The sequence below is a fragment of the Eschscholzia californica genome, unplaced genomic scaffold (assembly GCF_041429995.1).
Source record: "Eschscholzia californica isolate CP2 unplaced genomic scaffold, dmEscCali1.0.p SCAF_4, whole genome shotgun sequence".
NCBI classification, from domain to species: domain Eukaryota; kingdom Viridiplantae; phylum Streptophyta; class Magnoliopsida; order Ranunculales; family Papaveraceae; genus Eschscholzia; species Eschscholzia californica.
This window is the reverse complement of record NW_028238461.1, coordinates 37,030,341-37,051,964: the sequence shown is the minus strand read 5'-3', so window position 1 is coordinate 37,051,964 and position 21,624 is coordinate 37,030,341. Positions and strand designations below refer to the sequence as shown.

General features: G+C 35.7%; 2 protein-coding genes across 4 annotated transcripts; both read right to left on the bottom strand.

Annotated features, from left to right (window-relative positions):
- Window positions 1–100: 100 nt before the first annotated feature.
- Window positions 101–11,456, bottom strand: LOC147544428 (3-hydroxyisobutyryl-CoA hydrolase 1-like). Of its 3 annotated transcripts, XM_086673257.1 has the most exons (16): window positions 9,508–9,741; window positions 6,785–7,504; window positions 6,497–6,577; window positions 5,643–5,711; window positions 5,385–5,448; window positions 5,093–5,172; window positions 4,910–4,993; window positions 4,432–4,516; window positions 3,841–3,926; window positions 3,266–3,387; window positions 2,896–2,956; window positions 2,715–2,810; window positions 2,143–2,244; window positions 2,020–2,061; window positions 1,727–1,907; window positions 101–1,373 (listed from the first exon to the last, which is right to left on the bottom strand). In XM_086673257.1, the coding sequence occupies exons 2-15, from the start codon at window positions 6,827–6,829 to the stop codon at window positions 1,770–1,772; spliced, it is 1,155 nt and encodes a 384-aa protein (XP_086529383.1). In that variant the 5' UTR covers window positions 6,830–7,504; window positions 9,508–9,741; the 3' UTR covers window positions 101–1,373; window positions 1,727–1,769. The 3 variants fall into 3 exon arrangements, with proteins under 3 accessions (XP_086529383.1, XP_086529382.1, XP_086529380.1); XM_086673256.1 differs by lacking the exons at window positions 101–1,373; window positions 9,508–9,741 and adding an exon at window positions 9,935–11,456 and having other exon boundaries at window positions 1,552–1,907; window positions 6,785–7,399; XM_086673254.1 differs by lacking the exon at window positions 101–1,373 and having other exon boundaries at window positions 1,552–1,907; window positions 9,508–9,766.
- Window positions 11,457–18,155: 6,699 nt separating this feature from the next.
- Window positions 18,156–20,055, bottom strand: LOC147544427 (mannan endo-1,4-beta-mannosidase 5-like). The gene is made up of 3 exons (XM_086634580.1): window positions 19,381–20,055; window positions 18,809–19,134; window positions 18,156–18,685 (listed from the first exon to the last, which is right to left on the bottom strand). Exons 1-3 carry the CDS (start codon window positions 19,909–19,911, stop codon window positions 18,316–18,318), a joined length of 1,227 nt encoding a protein of 408 aa, XP_086490706.1. The 5' UTR covers window positions 19,912–20,055; the 3' UTR covers window positions 18,156–18,315.
- Window positions 20,056–21,624: the final 1,569 nt, after the last annotated feature.

The following is a 21,624-nucleotide window of genomic DNA, read 5'->3' as shown; positions in this document are numbered from 1 at the left end:
TTTCAGGTTTTTCTTTCTCTTTTTAAAGTTGGACGCGTTAAATCCGATTCTCTGAAAACGACTTAGTAAAAGATTATCCTCTACCCATTTTAGTTAGACATATTTTAAACCTCAATTTCGGGTTAAATATCAAAATGTCCTCAAATGAGTCAGATGTGGATGAGTCGAATTCACAGACCGCGTGTCATACACATGGATGAGACAAACCCTTCAAAATTACAATCACATTCTAAAGATTCCATAGATCTAAGTGACACCACAAAACCTCTAAGAAGTCATTAAAATTGTTTACTGTAATTATCAACAAGATCAAAATCCAATTGAAGATTTAATCACTTCAAATCCAACAATATGTGGTTAAATACCAATGAAAGTGATTTCAAACCTAACCTTGTTTTGTCTGCAATATCTCCCACCACATGTTCATTTGAAGATATTGTTGAACTCCCAACTGATTGATCTAAACTAGACAAAAATATCAATTTCTTGAAGACAACAAAAAAAAGAATTTCAACAGATCTCTTATGATTTTTCAAGATAACTCTTGATTTTCAAAAAAGACTATTTCCACCCCTTCTACTTGCAACATTTTTCAACTAAATCGGCTTTTTGGTGTAACTCATTTCTTGATTTTGAAGCTTAGCTTGTCATACAATTGGATATCAGGTCCCCAAATAAGATTTTAAATTTGGATTTTTGAGCTGGTGCAGACCCTCACGTTCCCATCCCAACCGGGGAGCCCGGGGGGAGGGGCTCTCACCCCAAAATATAGCCGTTGGGGCCTCCTAAAATTTGGGTTGAGAGCCCGACATAAGAATCGAAAAATTCAGGGACTCCCAAAATTGGGAGCCCAGCCCCATCACATCATTGGGTTTGCTCTTATTCTACTAAAGTCCCTCGACGTAGCTCTACATAGTTCATGAGTTTTTCTAGGCTTAGACTGTTCTGGACCATCGTATGCTTCTTCAACTGACCAGCATAGGCCCCAAAAAAAACATCCCAGTAAGGCCAAGCCAATATGTAAGAGAAGATGCTATTTTATAACCGAAGTCTAGAAGGTTTTCCCGAGAAAGGTGAACTAAGTGCAATCAATGTGCTCCTTCTAGCTAACATCATCTAGCACCACTAAAGAGAGCTCATTCCTATGCCGAAAGCCTCAAATACCATATTATACACCATCCGAATATCACCCACATTATAACTGATTTCAGCACTATACATGAACTTACTCAAGCGAGCTCCATTTGGTACAGGGTTTATTTTCGGCATGGTCCTTCCCTAGACAACCCCAGGCTTCGCGCCAAATCCACCCAAAAGGACTAGCATACAGTTTGGACATTTGCTAGCTTATAATGCAAGTTTAGAAGGCTGACCTGTCAATTATCAATATATCAAATTTTCTCAAAGAGACACAAATCGATTTTGAAGGATGGCTATTGTTCTAAGTTCTGATGAAACAAATTCTAAGTTCAACTCCACATTCTCATCAGTCTGTAAGGCTAAATCATGTCAAGTCAAAACTAAATAAAAAGACTTATAAAAACCATCAGATAACTAAACTTTATTCCAATATATTGATTTCTAAAACATTCTCCTTCAATCTTGAGGACTTTATTTTTCTTGACATCATGTAGAGGTCAGCATTCTTCCTATAATTTATTTCTACATCCTTGTTCATAGAAGATGAGTATCAAATTTAAGTTTAACGGATCAAATTTTGACTTACAACGAACAATACAAGCAACGTAGGCACGTAGCTTTAGAGGTTCTCAAAGCTTCGATATAGCGAAGGCAGGTAAGTTGGATCTAGCTGGTAATGCCAAGTCTTCCCATTCTTTATCGTCAACTTTGTCGAAGTATCTATCAACCATATGGCCGCTAATAAGTTCTAAACTAGATGGCTCCCACTGAAAAGATAACCAACAATATGTTTGGCACCGGAAAGAAATTTAAGGTTAATCTATTACGAGGAACTGGAAAACTTGAAAATAGCTAGAAAATGAGGAAGTGTGATCAAACCTTAGGGTTTCTGTCTTTATCCAATAGAATAGCTCTGCAACCCTACATTTGGAATGGCCTTGAGAAAAAGAACACAACAGATGAACACGAAAAGAAAAAAGTTACCAACTTTTGTCTATATACCTCAAAGAAATCCTTGCTGACTTCTTTGCGCAACACATGACAGACAATACGGTATTCTTTGATAAGGCACTCACCAACACCTTGTAGCCTACCTTCTCTGATCTGGAACCATTTCCAATAGAAACTTAACACAAAGACATAAATTTTACTATATAAAGGTTTGAGGAGAAGTGCTTTAGATAATTGCATTAGTCATAGGTTTCCGTGACTTGAAAATGATTGCTTTGGTGCTATGTCATACTGCCATTTTGGATTGTTCAAAATTGCTGAAGTACCGGTGAGGGATTATACCGTTCCTTCACTACAATCCGTTTCTTGGTACCGGGCATATTTCTTCTTTTATTTTTTGCTTACTTTCATGATTTTTTCCATAAAATTTATCTTATATAAGCACATAATAGGATGCAAGTCATGCATCTTTTTTCCTTTTCTTTTTGTGTATGGCATGTATATCATAATGTTTACTAACTTATTACTTTGATACATAATTTATACTAGTATGCAGTATGTTCATATTAAATATGATAAGGGGACATTAGAAAGAAAAGGATATCATATAGATAGTCTGATACCGATCTAAGAGAAATTTTGAGGCTCATTGGTGATGCTGTCTTCAATGAGTGTACTGCTTTGGAAACCCATTCCTCCCCGTTTACAGCCTCCTCCTCCTATCATTAAAATATGATGTGTTCAAGTGATACTGTAAATATCATAAAAATACAAAGTAGACATGTTCAATTGCTCATAACTTACAAGAGAAAAGATAATTTCTTCTACTGTCCTTCTGGAAAAGCATCTGTCGATGACGTCCAGTCTGCAGTTAAGAAATCAAAGAACCAAATCTTAGAAAATCTAGGGAATTGAAACAAGTACTGTAAATGTACTTGGCGAACACATGAACAATATGTTTCGATTATATTTATATAAAACACAAGAGCCTGATGAAGGATATCCTTGCAGCAAATGGTTAGGGAGAGAAACAAAAGACACCACAGTAACGAGAGAAGAAAATCTTAGTTAAAGCTTTGGAGCTAGATTTTCTTTATTAGCTTTTGGAGTAGAACATAAAAATCATAGCATGTCCTACTAAGTACACTTCTCTCAGGTGAAAGATCAGACTTACTTGTGATAAGGGCTCTTTTCTTTCAATTGTGGTTGCTGTGAAAACCCATCCAGAATTGCGGAGAGAATAGTTGGATTGCCAGTGTTCGCCTTCTTTAGCTCTTCTTCCAGCAATGGCAATTTCTGCTCACTAACGGTCGACGAGTTAAGAAACCAGTCATATACTTACATCCCACCAGGAAAAATAACTCTTTCACAAGTGGAGTAGCTAAAGAACCACCATTGTGATGTTGTAATGATAGGTTTCCAGACAAGGTTTTTTTTTCAGAAATCTATTTACTAAACCTTAGATATCATTAATAAGGATGATAGAATGGAATTCGAGGTGAGTCAGGAATCAACCAAATGAATCATATGAGTGATACAAATAAGTTTTAACCCATTAACCTTGAGAAATTTTTGAAGCACAATAATGAATAGATGCCTTTGTAGCAGACATAGTATACTTCTATATAACGAATAGATGTGGTTAAGCGATTACTGCCTTTGTGATGCAACAACAATATATTCCTCATATTATTTCAATACCTATGTAGCGTCTTTATCATAACAAATTTAAGTAGAAAAGGCGTATACCATAGAAGGGATAAAATGAGTTGCAAGGCCACATGCAAGCATTTCAGCGCCATCCAACCTTGCACCCGTAAGACCAACATATTCTCCTGAAATAAGATATATAAATTAGTTGATGTTAGATAAGATCATTGAAGGATTACCCAAAAGTAACAATCTACATGTTTCACAACTCTCTCCAATTCCTACCAACACCATATACTAAAAATGACCCAACCAGATGCCTATAAAATAGTTGACCTTGAAATTTCAGAAGGAAATGATTTGAATGATCTTCATTACTAGTAGACCGTTAACGCATATATAGACATAGAATTATCCTCATTTGCGCCACAAAAATCTGTCTTAATCTTGGCCAACTAAAGATCTCCCACGATCCCTTATTTCATACTTGTGAGAAATAAGAAATAACTTAGTAGTTTTTCTCTTGATCAAGTAAGAAAATAATTAGTGCCAGTATGAAATAATTAGGGATCGTAGGAGATTAGTCAATTAAGAAAATAATTAGTGCCAGTATCCTGTATTACGAACAACTGAAGTGTAATAACATATAGTAACATACTACTGAAAACTGATACTTATATAAGGCATTACCAAAGAAGCCAGGGAGTCTAGATAGAAAATAAGAAGCGCCTACATCTGGGAATAATCCCAGTGCTGTTTCTGGCATAGCAAACACCTGTAGGAAAGGCCATAATCAGATGAAATGTCAGAACGAAAATAACAATAATAATGTCTTCAGATGTTAGTCCTTGAGAAGAAAGTCTGGCAACCACTAAGACTTAAGAAGCAGTTATAATGTTATTCATTTTTTGAAAAAAAAAAATCACAGAGAATATACTTTCGGATACCAATCACCACAACAATCTTACATCGGGCATACTTCGCCATAAAGGCATTTAGGCTGCAATCAACTCGGTGAATTACTTAAGATTATGCACCAAGCCACCAACTTATAAATGTGAACTTCAAAATTCTAAAGATTACCATTTATCTGATAATACCATCTTTGTAAAATAATATTTCAGGTAAAGAGAAAAAAAGACATGAAACTCAACGAATAGACAAATACCGAGTTCTCAGTCGCAACACGAAATCTGCCATGAATGGAAGCTCCAGCACCACCTCCCATCACAATTCCGTTGAGAAGTGAAACCTTTAAAAAATCATAGACGTTATATAAAGATAGGTGGAATTGACTCATAATAACCAAGCACTATATTGAATATAACTATGAAAGTTAGAAAAGAGTCACCTGGGGTTTACTGTAGGTTGCCATCAAATAATTTAAGATAAATTCATTTCGGAAATAGTCTGCACCTAATTTCCAAGAACCTGGTGGACGACATGGATGAACACGTCAGGGAAAATCACTTGACTTGATCTAGCAGGAAGTTAATTCATGTTCATATAAGAACACAATTCACCAAGGGGTGAAGAAATGTACAAGAGGAGCAACTATAAATGTGTTTGCTAATCACAGATAACACATTCTAATTCAGATATCAAGAATCAGAATAAACATATCCTGAATGACAATACTTCACCTTTATTAATATTATGAACGACAGCTGCAACATCACCACCAGCGCAAAATGCTCTACCTTGTCCCTGGATCCATAATATTGAACAATTTCAATACAACAAACAAGGGCACAACCCAACATGAAAGACTCTAGACATGTTTGCATGGTAAAACCAATAAATATTGTCTATCAGTTAGGAAGCACTAAGATAACATTAGGACTAAGGTGTTTCTTGCGGACATGAATGTTAATATGATCATGGGTTTAGATAAGTATTACCTTTACTATTATCAACTTCACATTCGGGTCGTTCTCATAAGAAAGAAAAAGCTCCAGCAAGCGAGATACCTAAGAACCCATCACTAACAAATTAGTGATTCTCTCAGCCATCAAAGTTCGCATGATAACAGATTATGAACTTCAATTTAAACTGAGTTCAAGTACTATTGGAACTAGGATGAAGAATTCTACGACAATATCATGTCCAAAAGTTTCGCCAGAATGTTACTGTGAGAATAGTCCCATATGGGAGAAGGGCGATCTAGCAACCAAGAATACAATGTCTAAGTCCTCTCCACTCATTGCTAATTGGTTTTAAGTTGGATGACCACAAACTTAACATGGTATCAAAGCTACACCAACACGCGATAGGCTTAAAAGCCACACGTGCTCCATGTCATCCGTAAAGAAAACTAAACACGTGTTAGGCTCAAAGAACGCCACACATGCGGGGGGGCGTGTGAGAATAGTCTCACATGGGAAAAAGGCCGATCTAGCAACCAAGAATATAATGTCTAGGTCCTCTCCACTCATTGCGGATTGGTTTTGAGTTGGATGGCCACAAACTTAACAGTTACAAGCCCCAATTAGAACATACTGAAATGGTTTATCTATATCAGCCAAGTGACCAGATCATTAACCGTTCATTATCACAATAGCCATCTGTAAGTAGTTCAATCATTCATCACCATACTAAAGTACCAATACAACTAACTCAATAAATAGAAACCAGAGCAAAATACATTTCTTAAGGACAAGCTCTTAACTGTGCAAAGCTTCAAACCTTTGTGACTAACTTTACAAACAATTAGCAAAAATTGGAAAGTTTACAAAAAATAATAGCTTCAGTATACCATGGGAAGTGAAAGGGCATTCAATTGGCGGGGTCTATTAAGAATTAATGTCCTCACATTCAAGTTGTTTTCCACCAAAACCTGAAAAAAAAAATTCAAGCTTATGAGCATAAAACGGTACTTAACCAAAATTCATATATTTAGGGCAAAAAAAAATGAGAACATAAAGTGCAATAGGTTAGTATTTTGAGTTCTTGAACTGAAAACGGTAGCTTATAAGCTTGAAACAGTTCTGATATATCTTTTGGGGAAGAACACTAGCTTATGAAGTATAAAGAAACGATATACCTGATCGGTGAATTCTATAGTTGAATTAGAATTTCCAGAAGCCATGATTGTTGATTGGTGAAGTTCTGATTCCTCTGGGATAACTGAATTTTTTTTTCTCTAGATATCTGTTCGTCTCTTCCAAGATTTAAGTTATTAAATTGTTTCGGTCCCTTGGATTTCTTTGTTGTTGCTTATGAGAGCAATGGGTCGGGTCTGTTCCACCCAATCCGTCTTAATAGGTCATTCAATAAAGGGAGCTGCTAAAAGCACCCGGCCAAACTGTTATTGAGGGTTCTGTAAGCATCCGGCCACTTTAGGGCTTTAACGGTAAACCTGACGCCTCCCTGACGTCGTTGGCTGAAGTCCTCACCACGATTTATGTCGAAGTTGGGTTATTTGAGAAAGCGAATTTAGCTCTCGGTGAGTTTGAAAAGGTAAATGAAGTCATGATCGTAAAGCTTATGATATCCTCATGAGCTAATATTCCCATAGTTGGAGTAAGTCGGGAGTAAATCGTGTTTGCGCGTGTCTGACTGTCTGAGATCCGCTTTTCCAAGAGCCGCTAATCTTAGCTACCTCAATTTGCTTCAAACTCTTCCGCTCTTGCTAGACAGGGGAGATATAGATGGGGTTCTGTAGCGCCCCAAATCCCAAATCTCAAGCCGCCTTGAAATCGAAGATTTGAGACCTTCAAACTGGATCCACGAGCGACGCCTACCATGAGTGCACAATCAATACCTGAAAAAACGAAATAGCTGGGTTAAAACCCAACTGCAGTAGATTTCCTCAAACCTAAGTCTCGGGTAGGCAAGCTCAATCCCCAATCAAGGAAGTATTTCATTCATATTCATTATTGGCGTTATCTACAATTTAACGTGACAACTAACATAATACCACGAGATTTACCACACGCATGTAGAAATTAGTAATTTATGTTCTTGGTTATTAGGCTTTCAACGTCCTCGTATTCTAATCCAATATTAACTCTCGTGATAATAATCTTTCTCTTTTTCAATAGGTATAAAAAGATCACACTATTCACCAAGATAGACCTTTATAGAACCCTAACTTGACGATTAAGTCAACAAAACATTATGCCAAAGACACAATCATCCAACTCTCGTCGAATGATATGACAAGTTGGTGTCTTCGTTGTATGAGAGTGTGGTCCACAAGGTCATCCATTGTGTTAGCACCGACCCCATACGCTCCATACCTACATCACCTTCGGTAGAGAGGGTCGAACCAACCACATAAACTCATACAACCTTCCATCACATCACACACATAATAACATCATACAACAAACATAAGTCGAATGAGAGTGTGGCCCACAAGGTCATCCATTGTGTTAGCGCCGACCCCATACGCTCCATACCTACATCACCTTCGGTAGAGAGAGTCGAACCAACCACATAAACTCATACAACCTTCCATCACATCACACACATAATAACATCATACAACAAACATAAGTCGAATGAGAGTGTGGCCCACAAGGTCATCCATTGTGTTAGCGCCGACCCCATACGCTCCATACCTACATCACCTTCGGTAGAGAGGGTTGAACCAACCACATAAACTCATACAACCTTCCATCACATCACACACATAATAACATCATACAACAAACATAAGTCGAATGAGAGTGTGGCCCACAAGGTCATCCATTGTGTTAGCGCCGACCCCATACGCTCCATACCTACATCACCTTCGGTAGAGAGGGTCGAACCAACCACATAAACTCATTCAACCCTCCATCACATCCATCGCATCACACACATAATAGCATCATAATAGCATAACACCACAAACATTGGCTCTAATAAAGAATTACAAACAAGTTTTCCAAACCATTCAAGCCAACAACACATGGCAAGTCAAAATGGATGTTGCTCATAATAGATCCTCACGTGGATCACAACCCAAACAAACAAATAACAATAATAGTTAACGAATATAGACTCCCCAATATAAGGTATCATATACCTAGGAAATACATTGCTTACAGAATAGAAACCATGTGACTTATCTCAATCAATTAGCTCATTGGAGATTGTATCGACACCTAGTACAAAAACTATTATAACTTCTCACTCGCAACTTCAATTAACTCACCGTTTGAACCAATAGAAAGTAGACAAACAGACCTTTCCAACCATATAAGATACACACCGAGATTCATTACCAATCAATACCAGATCTAATTTTAATCTACACCGAAATACAGTAGGGACTGCTGTGACACCTCGTACGAAAACTATTATAACTCCTCGCTCGGAACTCCAATTAACTAACCGTTTGAACCACTAGAAAGTAGACAAACAGAAATTTACAACCATATAAGATACACACCAAGATTCATTATCAATCAATACCAGATTTACTTTTAATCTAGACAGAAATACAGTAGGGACTGCTCTGACACCTCGTACGAAAACAATTGTAACTCCTCGCTCGGAACTCCAATTAACTCACCATTTGAACCACTAGAAAGTAGACAAACAGACCTTTCCAACCATATAAGATAGACACCTAGATTCGTTACCAATAAATCCAGATCTAATTTTGAAGTTAGATCAAAACATTGTCCTATATAGATATTTTATGGAATTCAAGATAGAACTAATATCTAAATCATTCAATCATCCTTTATATAACTTTATGTGATTAACAATACTAAACCTATCATGGAATCAATTGAAAAAGCCTACAAAAGAATTAGGAGATAAGAAATCTACCTCTTTTGCCTTAGATGACATCAAGACCACAATCATGCCCCTTTCTCTCTCTAGAGAACTCCATCTCTACCTCTTTTCTTCTTTATCCATTCTTCATTCACTAAGAGTGGTTTGTTGAGGATTAAGAAGATATACTAACCACAACATAAACAATACATAGATTTCTTCAACTTATTCATCAAAATCTTCTCCAAAGAATACCATTTCTCTTTCTCTCTCTAAGTTTTGTTCTAGATCTACAAAAAGAGCTCTAGACCCCTTTTTATGTAATTAACTCAAGCAACCCTAGTTTTCCTTCTAACCCACTTCTATTTTATGATGCTCAAGCCCACACTAACTTACTCTTCATATTAGGCCCAACCCCAAATTGACCTAGAATTTTTGTTATTTCCACTAATTTGATATATATAGAGAATAGGGGTGTTACAGGTTCTGAAGTACTTCAAAGAGTGGGCATCGGGTTTTTTAAGAGATGTCAGAGTTGCTAATGTTCTTACCGATTCTTACCTCAACCGTGATGTGCTCAAAGAAGCTGAATAGATTTTAGAAGGTGCTAAAAGGGAAAGATCAAACCCAACTTCAGAACATTAGAGTTGTTTATGAAATTCTACTCGCTGAAACGTAAGATGGGTTTAGCCTTGAATAAGTTGGAAGCTTCTTGCTCGAAAGTTAGAATGAATGGAAGCCCAACCAAGTGTCGTCGAATATGTTCTTCCTCCAAATCAGTCATCTTCTTCCTCAAAATCACAAGTCCACCATTAAAGCTTCACCCAAGCTTTCTCTCTTTAGCAAATCAGCACCAAATAGCAAGGACAACACAAGGAAATCACATAGACAGCAAGGCAAGGTCATTCTCATCAAAATGCCCCAAATTCTCCAGCCAAAATAATGGCCGGCACCACCTCTAAGAATCCAGGCAAATGGAGTGAAGTCTGGCCAAAAGCTTAAGCCGCACCTTAGCTACTGTCCTTGCCGTCCCGAGCTTGCAACCGGTCTTCATGCCGACCCGCACATGAGAAATCCCTAGGGGTCTCGTGCCATCTTGGAGGCATCCCGAGCTGCTGCACTTCAGGCCGACCTGCTCGCCCTCTTGCTGTTCCGACCGGTCCTAGCTTTTGCCGGCCTAGCTTTGTTAGTCGGGCGAGCTAGAACCGACAACCCCTTCTCTCTCAAGCTCTCTTACACCAACCCTCTCTTGAACTTAAAAACCCTAGAACTCTTTCCAAATTTCACCAAGAACCCTAGCCTCCCAATCTCTAACTCCAAGACTCGGTGTCTTTTTTTTCGAACTTTTCATCAAAACCCTAAGACATAAAAGAATGGGTACCTATAGACTTCTCAATTGTTTCCGTTTTTTTTTTTTCGGGTTTGTGGGCTTTAGGTTTGGTTTTGATTTTCATTAAACACCCAAGGGGGTGCCTTCATTTTTTTCTCTACAAATCTAATTTCAAGAAAAGACCTCGGCTTCTTTATTTCATAACTTCCCATCCGAACTCCGATTTCACTTCTGTCTTCACCGTGGACCCGCAATTGACTCCACTTGTCGTTGGATCCCTTCGATATCTTTTTTCTCCCATTTCGGTCATATGAGAAGAAAGTGATAATTTACTCTTTTTATTCCTATTTACGTGTCTAGCTCCATGTAAGCCACCTAAGAGCATCTCCAACCCCAACCTATCTTAGGCCGAAAAAACATTTTTTCACCCAAAATTTTCAGCCTCGACTCAGCCTTAAAAATTCAGCTCCAACCCCAACCTCTCTTAAGGCCGAAAATTTGAAGTTCTCTCTTTTCTACCCATCCAATAACCGTATTAAATTTCTCATTATTTATCTTTAAATACAACTCCCTTTCTCTACAAACTCATCAAACTCCATCTTCTTCTTTCTCTACAAACTCATCAAACTTTATCTTCCATGTTCTTTTTCTATACCCTCTATCGTTCTCTACAATGAATCCCGATTTTACTTTATTAAACTTGATGCTGGAAGAATATGAATGGGCTCGACACAGGGATGATGATGATCGCAGAATGTTAAAAGAGATGGAAACAAAAGCTACACGAAAACGTTCTCGTCATGTTGCTTCTGTTTCGGGTCACCAAACAATAGATCGTAGTAGACAACTCCGTCATGAAACCATTGTGAGAGATTATTTCAATGAAACTCGAACGCATGATGGTACAATATTTCGCTCAAGCTACAGGATGAATCGTGATTTATTTATGGGTATTCTCAATGCGTAAATTTGGGGTTGTATTCTCGTCATGTTAATTATGTTTTGGGTCACCAAACGATAGATCGTACTAGAAAACTCCATCATGAAACCATTATGAGAGATTATTTCAATGAAACTAAAACATATGATGATACAATGTTTCGCTCACGCTACGGGATGAATCATGATTTATTTATGCGTATCCTCAATGCGGTTGGGGAATACAACCCCAAATTTACCGAAAGAATTGATGCAATGGGCCAAAGGGATTGTCACCTCATCAAAAAATTACATTTGTAATGAGGATGTTTGCAAATGGAGGTCCGAGTGATTCACAAGACGAATACATAGAGCATAGTGAACCTTATAACAAGGACTAGGAATCATAGCCTATTCTAGTAGCCCAGCAAAGAAGTCAACTTCTGGGATGGCGAGAATCCGGATGCCGAGAAAGAGCTCTTTTCAGGTTTTAATTCCTATTCTTTGCTTGTAAGCCGTTCTCTCCCGAGTGTAAGAAAGCCTATAAGTATTCAATTCATCATCTCTTCCCACTCTTACTATTAGTGCCTGTTATTCCTCCTTTTCTTTGAGCAAGTCCTCCCTGCGCGTCGGATTGGTAAGTCTGCTATCATTGAATCTTTAAGAGAATTTATAATAGGAGTCATCTATGTCTTCGACCCTAGATAGATAAGGGATCCGAATGAGTCAGATATATCTAGACTCCTAGCACTTGGTGAATCACAAAGATTTCCGCGAATGCTAGGGAGTATGGATTGTATGCATTGGGAATGGAATAAATGTCCCGTCGCATGACACGGAACCTACATTGGTCATGTCAAAGCCCCAACTATCATCCTAGAAGCAGTTGTATCGTCAGATTTCTATATAGGGCATGCATCTTTTGGGATGCCTGGATCCTGCAATGACATTAATGTTCTCGAACGTTCACCAGTTTTTGATAAACAGTTAATGGGTGAGAGTCCCTGGTTAATTTTGTCCTTAGAAGTTAAATCTTTACTTTGTAGTCATTTTTTTATTGGTTTAACGCTCTGTTTGTGGACTATTTAGTTTTATTTATATATAGATTTTTCTCAAAAAAACAAAAAACTAAAGAAAACATGTCTTAAATTACTAAATAACAGTTGTAGAGAAACAATGTATTAACTAAAAAATGTGAACAAAAGTTTGATTATTTTTCAACTAGCATTTAATTTATTTCAACAACATACTTATATATAACATAATTTTCAATATTTTCTAGCATTTTATTAATTTTGATTACTTGGTTATAATTATATATAACATGTGTTATTACTTGGTTAGAGTAGGTGAACAAAAGTTTGATTATTTATCAAACATTTTATTGATTCCAACAACATACTTAGGTATAACATGTTCTTTGAGTTACTGAGTTTAGATTAACAAAGTTTTCAATTTTTTCGGACATTTTACTGATTTAACAACACAATTGTATATTAGAATAAAAAATTTAATCTTGTTTTCATTTGAAATGTCCATGTAAATTGATATATATTTTGCTGACATTTTCATTATTATTGTAGCATTTTGTTGATTCTAACAGCATAATATGCGTTGTTAATATTTTTGCATAAATTTTCTTTTAGTATTTCTTTAATTTTTTTCATAAATTTTGACAACTCTACCAACATCTTCTAAACTCTGAAAAATCCGTCACATTTTTACAAATATAAATATGTTGGATTTAACTGTAATAGAAGTATATAGATTCAAAGTTTTACATTTTTATTCTTTTAAATTGATGTTTTTGTATCATTCAATGTTTATTTGTTATGTCAATACACATGTTACCCGATCATGAAATAGATGTTAGCGAACAAAATTCTACGGTCTCTCATAAAATGGGGAATAACTAAGAAAGAGTCATGTGTTCCTATCTTCACTCATGTAGGCCAAATATATGGATATATTCAAAGATAATAAAAAAATATTGTCCACATCGTTGTGGTATTGCTAACATTTCTATGATATCTTCTAGAATTTTCCATTAACTCTCAACATTTTTAACGTATTTCACGATATTTGTCCTAAAATTTAAAGTAATTAAAATTAAGAGAAACCTATTACAACATAATTCATGGAATGATAAAATATAAAAATAAAATAAAAGAATTGAAATGTAAAACTTTACGAAAAAATCTGTACAGTTCTACTACCGATAAAATAATTTTGAGAGTAACATTGTTATTTTTGCAAAATATGTTATTTTTTGTCAGAGTTTAGAAAATGTTGGTAAAATTTTCCACAATTTATACAAAATCAAAGAAGTGCTACAAGGAATTTGAGGGCGTTTTCGGTTGCAATACAAATTCGTTCATTCAAAGTTACAAAACGTAACTGATTTTTTGGGTAAGCCAGAAAATTACAAAATGTAAATATACTGTTAGAATTAAGAAAATGGTATGAGAATATACAAAAAGTTTGCAAAATATATAATTACCTTTCATGCAAATTTTTTGGAAAAAACGAGTATCTAGAGAGAGAAATAGTGATTTTTTGTTGAAAAAGATTGACATCCTAGTTTTAAGAATAAGAACAACAAAATCATGCATGGTACAACAATCTATTATGAAAAAAAACGAGAATATGGTAAAAGAAGAAATTTAATCCATTGGGCATTGAGCATCATGTTCTTCTAAGTTTTCTCCAGGTGAAGACTAAAAAGCGTAGGTGGATTTTCTCTGCGATTTCTCTAGGTTTTCTCTTGATGAACTAAGAAGAAGGAGCTAAAATCGTTTTTCTTTGAGTGAAAAGATTAGAGAAACATTCCTTTAAATTGAAAAGACAACTTTTTGTAGGGATGAAAACTTCTTATCGATGAATTATTTTCTTAAAACTGAAAAGACTATTTATATCTTCTAATCTGGATAATTTGTTTAACCTGAGATAGTTTAGGTAGTAATAGAGAAAATAGAGGTTATACCAGGACCGTGGCTAACAGTTTAGGGGTCTACTGCCAAACTTTGATTGTGCCCTTTTGGTACAAGCGAAGTAAATTTTTACATGCGAAGTAATAAAGACAATTTTTTTATTATACTTGTGTAAAATTTATAAGAAATATTTGATGAATCCAACCCCAATAAATGTTTGCCCTGTCGTGGGCCGAACATTTAAATAAACCTTTTTTTAGTTAGTAGAGGTTTTTATTCTAAATCATAGTTCCGACTGTGTCTTTTACACAAACCAAAATTTAATTTAGAGAGATAGATTTGATAGAGAAAGAATTAATTTTCAAAGAATCGGTGGTAGACATTTGTATGAAAGAGATTGGATTTACATAGAATGAAGAGACGTGATATCGAAATCTTTAATGTATTATATGATATGCAAATACTACAATAAATTATTTGATTATCAACGTTATAAGATTTGCCTTTCAACAAAAAAAAGTTACCAAATTTGCGGACTGTGGGAAAACGAGATTTGAAAGGCATTAAGTATTACATGCTGCAAATACAATAATAAGTTATTTGAATATAGTTGGATATTCAAAATAAACAAAACAAACATAACATGAATAAAGAGTGCGCTCTTAAGAAATTGGGTAATCTTAAAAGCACCCCTTTAAATTGAGTAATCACTCCAAAAAAAAAATTAGGAAAAAAAGTCAACAACGGGATTTGAACAATCGACCTGCTATGTAAAGCCCACGCGGCTTACCGTCAAGTCGTTACACCTTAATGGTGTGTTTGGTTGCAAGATTCCTAAGTAGGATTCCTACAAAAAGTGAGATTTGGTAGGAATCAAGATTCCTTAGTCTATTTACCTACGAAGAATCCTAGGACTCTTGAATCATAAGGACTCCGAAGTCCAAAACTTGTATTGGACCAAAATCCCACCCAACCCCCTTAGATTTGCTAGGATTTTGGATTAATAAACATAGATTTCAAACTTAAAATAAAAAAAAAAAAAAAATTCCTACCACAAAAAATTATTAAAATATGTTTTTTTCGGAAAAGTGTTTTTTCCCCGAAAATCGTTTTGATTCATGAAGACCGTTTTCCCGAAAAAAAATCTAGGAAAAAACGGATTTCGTAAAAAATCAGTTTCGGAAAAAAAAAATTTTTTTTGTGAAAAAAAAGTTTCAGGAAATCCCGATTTTTGAAATAAAATAATTCGGGGAAAAAAGGTTTTCGGGAAAAACTAATTTTGAAAAAAAAAAGTTCACGAAAAAATTGCAAAACCAGTTCTCGAAAGAAAATTATAAAGAAAACGGAGGGTTGTCGAATGAAACGATATTTGAAAAAAAGCGGTTTTGAAAAAATTAGTTTCGAGAATAAGGTTTCTTCAATAATCTATTTAAATAAGCGTTTAAAAATACTCAAATAGTAATAAATCTTATGATTCTTATTAGTCACCAAACAAATCAAAAAGAATTACTTAGGTGTTGTTTGTTTTTTTTCGTGTCTGAATTCTGAATTGGAAAATTGGCTGAATTATCTTACAAGTTAGATGTTTGTTTTCCAAATCTGAAATATTGAGTCTGAATGATAATTTTCACTTTTATGCCCTTATCTATCTTTTAAACCCGGAAACACCCTAATTTATAAATTTACCTTTCTTCATTTTAGCCAAAAGAAATCCTAGACTATAAATCTGTCTCCTACTCTTTGTTGTTTTCTCTCTCTCTCTCTCTTCTCTCTCCACAACTGAGTCTACAAAGAAATTTCGAGCAAGATGATGGCGAGGGTTGAAGCACTTGCCTGCTATTGTGGTCGCGTGCGATGGTGGTCTTCGTGGTGTTTATGTGGTGGTGGCAGTTCGGTTTGTGGTGGTGTTGTTTGTTGTGGCGGCGGTTAGGTTTGTAGTGGTGGTGGTTCGTTGTGCTGGTGGCGATCTGGTTCTTTGTGGTCTTGGTAGTAGTGTGGTGGTCCTGTTGGTGGTGTTCTGTGGTGGTGGTGGTACTGTTGGTAGTGTTCTGTGGTGGTCGTGGTGATGTGGTGATCCTGTTGGTGGTCGTTTTGGGTTCTGTGGTGGTGGTGGTGGTGGTCTGTGCTAGTTTTGTGTTGGTGGTAGTCTTGTGGTTTAATGGTGGTGGTGGTGGTTTTATGGTGACCTAATCTGAACATGAGTCCTAACTTTTTTCACAGGGGTATAAAGCTATTTACGACATTTCAGAAATTTGGTATTTATTTCAGACTTGTTTTGAAGTCTGAAATAAGTGGCCTCATTTTCATCCCATTTCAGACATGAACCAAATTCATCTAAATTTTCAGATTTTCTTAAATTTAAAAACAAACATCTGAAATCTGAATTAGATCCCAATTCAGATTTCAGATATGAAAGAATAAAAAAACAAATGACACCTTAGACTCATGAATCCGTAGAATCATGAATCCGAAGGACTAATGAATCTGCGGATTCGTGATTCCGTCAACCAAACACACAATTAATGTTTTTGTTTCACGCGTTCAAAATTAGTAGGATTTATTTACTAAGACTAACAGACTCCCAGATAAATGGGCCCCTTCTGGTGGGGGCCTGTGTGGGCGCACAATCCCATCTACACGTAAATTACTCTTAATAGATAGACTTATTTTCTATTTAATATCATCTTTGGACTCTCAACCTATTGACCTGTGATTTTGGACCTAAAACCCATCCCCAAAAGATAATTGCAGACATATTTGACTAGAGACATATCCTAAGCCAGAGCTAGATCACGGTTTTTCTGATTTTAGAGAAAGTTGAGAAAATCTTAATAATGTTTCTTTCCTTTAAAATACCCAATGGTAATTTAATTAATATTTTCATTCTTTTTTCTTTGCGAAGATGGCAATCAAACACAACCACAACCTTTTTTTTTTTAATTGTTCAGCGTGTTTCTCGAATCTTTGACCTTTAAGGTGGAAGATTACACCTCTTATCACTCCAATAAAGGGTTGTTGGCCACAACCACAACAGTTTCCTCCGACTTCCTTCATTTTTCGGATGTTAAGTTAGCCACAACCACAACAGTTTCCTCCGACTTCCTTCATTTTTCGGATGTTAAGTTAGCCACAACCACAACAGTTTCCTCCGACTTCCTTCATTTTTCGGATGTTAAGTTAGAAAATTAAGTTATATGGGGGATGCATAGCAAAAGTGTTACTCTTTTCACCCGTAATTTACAGACAGCGCATATACAAATTCGTTTACATCTAATTTTAGGCTCTCCTCCCTGACTTGTAATCCTTCCGTCCTGAAACTATCCATTGGCCTTTGAAAATAAGCACTAGGTTACCTCCTTCGAAAGGCTCGTTCTTTGATTATACATTTTTATTTCCACAGTTTGCATTTACAGTAAATTTAGGCCAGTCAAGTTTGAATTATGTACATGTATTTATACTACAAATATTGCACCAACGTAATAAGCAGGCAACCAGTTTTTTTTTTTTAAGTGAAATTTCATTCATAATTAAATAAAATCACTCGGAATTCTTAGGAGAATCCATGGATTACACCTTTCTACTATAAGCTTAAACTTTCTATTTGTCTAAAAAAAAATATTAATTCGATGAAACTAATTTAACTCCTAGTTTTGGTTAAATCTGAAAATCATGTTTTGAGCTGTCTTAATTTTGTAGCATATGTTCAAGAGCTGCCATTTTATGAGATTGCCCTGAAATCAGTCCTGCTGTGGATGGAATTTGGGACAAAACAATCTCGTAACCATCGTAATACGACTCCATACCTTCTGCTACAATTTGCCATACTAGACCGCCTCCTATCGCTCCACCCTTTCTTGCAAAATTATAAATGTGTCTATAAACTGTGTTCATATATAAATTTCTTCCAGTCAATGTGTATCCTTGATCTTTACTTGACTTTCCAAATTCAGCAAAAACCAATGGCTTTTTCAATATGTTCATTGAATCTTTCCAATGACTTGACATCCATTGTTGCATAAACCCTAATTGTGCATTGTCACTTTGCCCTGACAACCTGTGGAGGGAGTAAAAGTGAAAAAATATATCAAGACCGGTGACAAGAACAAGAACAAAGATAAATGGTTCTAGTTATGTTTGTTAATGAGTAATGATAAACCATTTGGAAGAAGAAACTTACCAAATGTCTGGGTAGGCATGTATTGTTGCAAAATCGATTTCTTTAACAAGGTTGTTGGAGATAAAATCTGTTCCAACTTGGTAACCTGGATTATATTGTTTTTTCTCAGGCATTGAATCTCCATAGAACCCTTCCATCCCAATCTCAAGCAAGTGATTGTTATCTATAGACTTTGTATATGTTGCCATCTCTTGTACCCATCCTTGAATTGTTTTTCCAGAGTAATCGGTTTTAGAACGAGGTTCGTTTATGAGTTCCCATGCCATAATTGTTGGATCATCCTTATACGCGATCTTACTGAAAGTGTTGAACCGTGTTAGAACGCTCTGCAAAATAAGACAATACACCAAACGTCATGTATTAGTAAATTCGCAAAGTCATACGTATGAGGAGTCTATAATTAATTTAACGACCATGGTTTACAGAGACTACTTTAATGAATATATAGAGTTTAAAGAGTAACAGATAGTAGGTTAACTCGGGTCGCAGCTTGGACCAACATAATTCCACCTTTATATGGCGCAAAAATATGTCATAGCCAATAAACATAATATGTTTGGTAAGTAAATTACCTTGACATGATTCTTGTAGTAATTTTTCACAATTGGATTGGTGTAAAAGTCGTCATCGCTTGTAATTTGCACACCGGCATTTTTTGCCCACTCTACATATTGTGGTCTTCCTCCATAATCATTGTAGTTGTTTACGAGACTCAAAATTAAATAAATTCCATATTTACGTGCTTCTGAAATGATAAAATCGAGTGCCTGAAAGACACGTTCATCATACACGCCTGGTGATATTTGTAATGCTCCATCAATACCATCGTTAAAAGCCCATGTCCGACATACACTAAGTCCAGCAGCGGACGCGTCACGGAACACTTCAGAAATTTTGTAGCGCTGAGTCGGGTCAGAGCCGACGTGCATCATCCAATAAGAGTTAAATCCATTGAACAAAAATGGAGTTTCATTGAGTAAAAATTGGGTATTTCTTGTAGTAACAAATCCTGGAGGAGCATTAGTAGTTGGGACTAATTTAGCTGAGGATACTTGAGAAATAAGAAAGAAGAAGAGGAATGTGAATATACTAAACTTGGTCATTGTGGGTATGTATTTGAGAATCAAAGAGATACTTGGTTGAAAAGGCAAGTTGTGATGAGTAGAGTATGGTGGGCTTAAAATGCTATTTATAGTGAACCATAAAAAGAGAGAGAGAGAAGAGGGTGCTGGAATTGAGGATGGAATTGGGGTGTAAGAAATGAAGAGTAGTTACTAAATTTAGGGGGAGTAAAGGTGACAGAGAGAGGTGAGTTATGGTTGGGTTAGTTAAGAGTTAGATTAGAACATGTGGGGGTGGTGGTAATTTTGTAGGCGACCGGAATTCCAGGGTTTCTATAAAGAGAGTGATGAAATCCGTTAGGTTGTGGGGGTAGAAAAGGCAGTGAAATCATGAGATTACATGTGGGTGGTGGTTTGATGATGTCAAATAGTTATAAGGGCAAATTTTTTTTTTCTTTTCTTAAGAAAGAACCTATCATTTGATTAAAGCATTCAAAATATTACATGATTTGATGGTGCATAGGCCCATTGAAGCTTGACAGAAATTGTGTCATGATCTAGTCTCAACTCTGAAGTGCCTACCAGTTCATTGTCCTCGTATATCTTCTTCCCGGTTGGACTCCTATGTTCAAAAGAAAACTTCTTGCTCAAATATGAGGTGTCTTGAAGTCTGAGTTTAGATGCATCTCAAATTAGTTTAGAGATAATTTTTAAATACATCTAATAAGATACGTGACATAAGACTTAAGAGAAGGATCGAGCTAAAGAGATCCGACGATCAAGATGAGTCCAAGAATTGAGATACGTGTAACACGTGTATGTGCGTGACAGATTTAGAAGAAGACATCCGGCGATCAAGAAGAATTAAAAAACTTCGAAAATATTTTAAGATATATGAAAATCCAAAATAATTACTCTCTTATATATAATTAGAATATGTCTTGTAACTATCTAATCGTAATTTTAGATAAATTTTATATCATTTCCTAGCTTTAGTTAGGAGAAACTAGAAAATCTTAAACCCTAAGGTCATGTTTGGCGCGCGGGAATGGAATATGATTCTTGAGAATCACAGCCCCGTAATGTGAATTCTGAGAATCAGATTACTGTAGTTTGATGTTTGGTTTGACCAGAAATGAGATTTTGATTCCTAATATATTCCTAGTTAGGTGTTTGGTTCGTATTAGAATAGGAATGTAAATATTTGTAAAAGATCACTTTTACCCTTACTTAAACTACATAAATACACATCAACTTTGTTGTATATTAAAATCAGTATTATTTATTCAAATTCGTAGACATGAAATAATAACACGATCCACTAAAGGGTTAGAATTTAAAGATAATAAATAAAAGTCTAAATAAAAATTTATCTAAAATAAAATTCTATTCGTAAACATAAATAGAAATTTATTTAAAATTAAATTTTGTCCATAAACCTAAATAGTACTTATTAATACCAAATACAACAAGACCTTACTTCTATTAGAGCTCTGACCGGAAGAGAGAGAGATGGAGAGAAGGCGTGTGGTGGTTTGAGTTTAAAACCCTAGTTTAATCATGATTTATATATCACACGGGAAATACCTAGTAATAATCTAACTAATAAATCAGGAACTTGAGTTTTTCTCATGAACGAACCGAGTTGGATTGTCGACGCCGATTAGAATTTCTGGGGTTTGAATCGATTTTGGCTATAAGATAGGTTGATGTTTTTAGGTTTTTGGTGATTTAATCTATTTGCTTGTTGTTTGA

Excerpts from the sequence above, each read along its gene's own strand:
- LOC147544428 (XM_086673256.1), bottom strand. The coding sequence starts at position 6,829 with ATGGCTTCTGGAAATTCTAATTCAACTATAGAATTCACCGATCAG. Across the intron at positions 4,517-4,909 it reads GTGTTGCGACTGAGAACTCG|GTGTTTGCTATGCCAGAAAC; the intron begins GTATTTGTCTAT and ends CCTTTCCTACAG. Across the intron at positions 3,388-3,840 it reads CTCATTTTATCCCTTCTATG|AAATTGCCATTGCTGGAAGA; the intron begins GTATACGCCTTT and ends GTTAGTGAGCAG.
- LOC147544427 (XM_086634580.1), bottom strand. The coding sequence starts at position 19,911 with ATGACCAAGTTTAGTATATTCACATTCCTCTTCTTCTTTCTTATTTCT. Across the intron at positions 19,135-19,380 it reads ACTACAAGAATCATGTCAAG|AGCGTTCTAACACGGTTCAA; the intron begins GTAATTTACTTA and ends CTTATTTTGCAG. Across the intron at positions 18,686-18,808 it reads CATGCCTACCCAGACATTTG|GTTGTCAGGGCAAAGTGACA; the intron begins GTAAGTTTCTTC and ends CTCCCTCCACAG.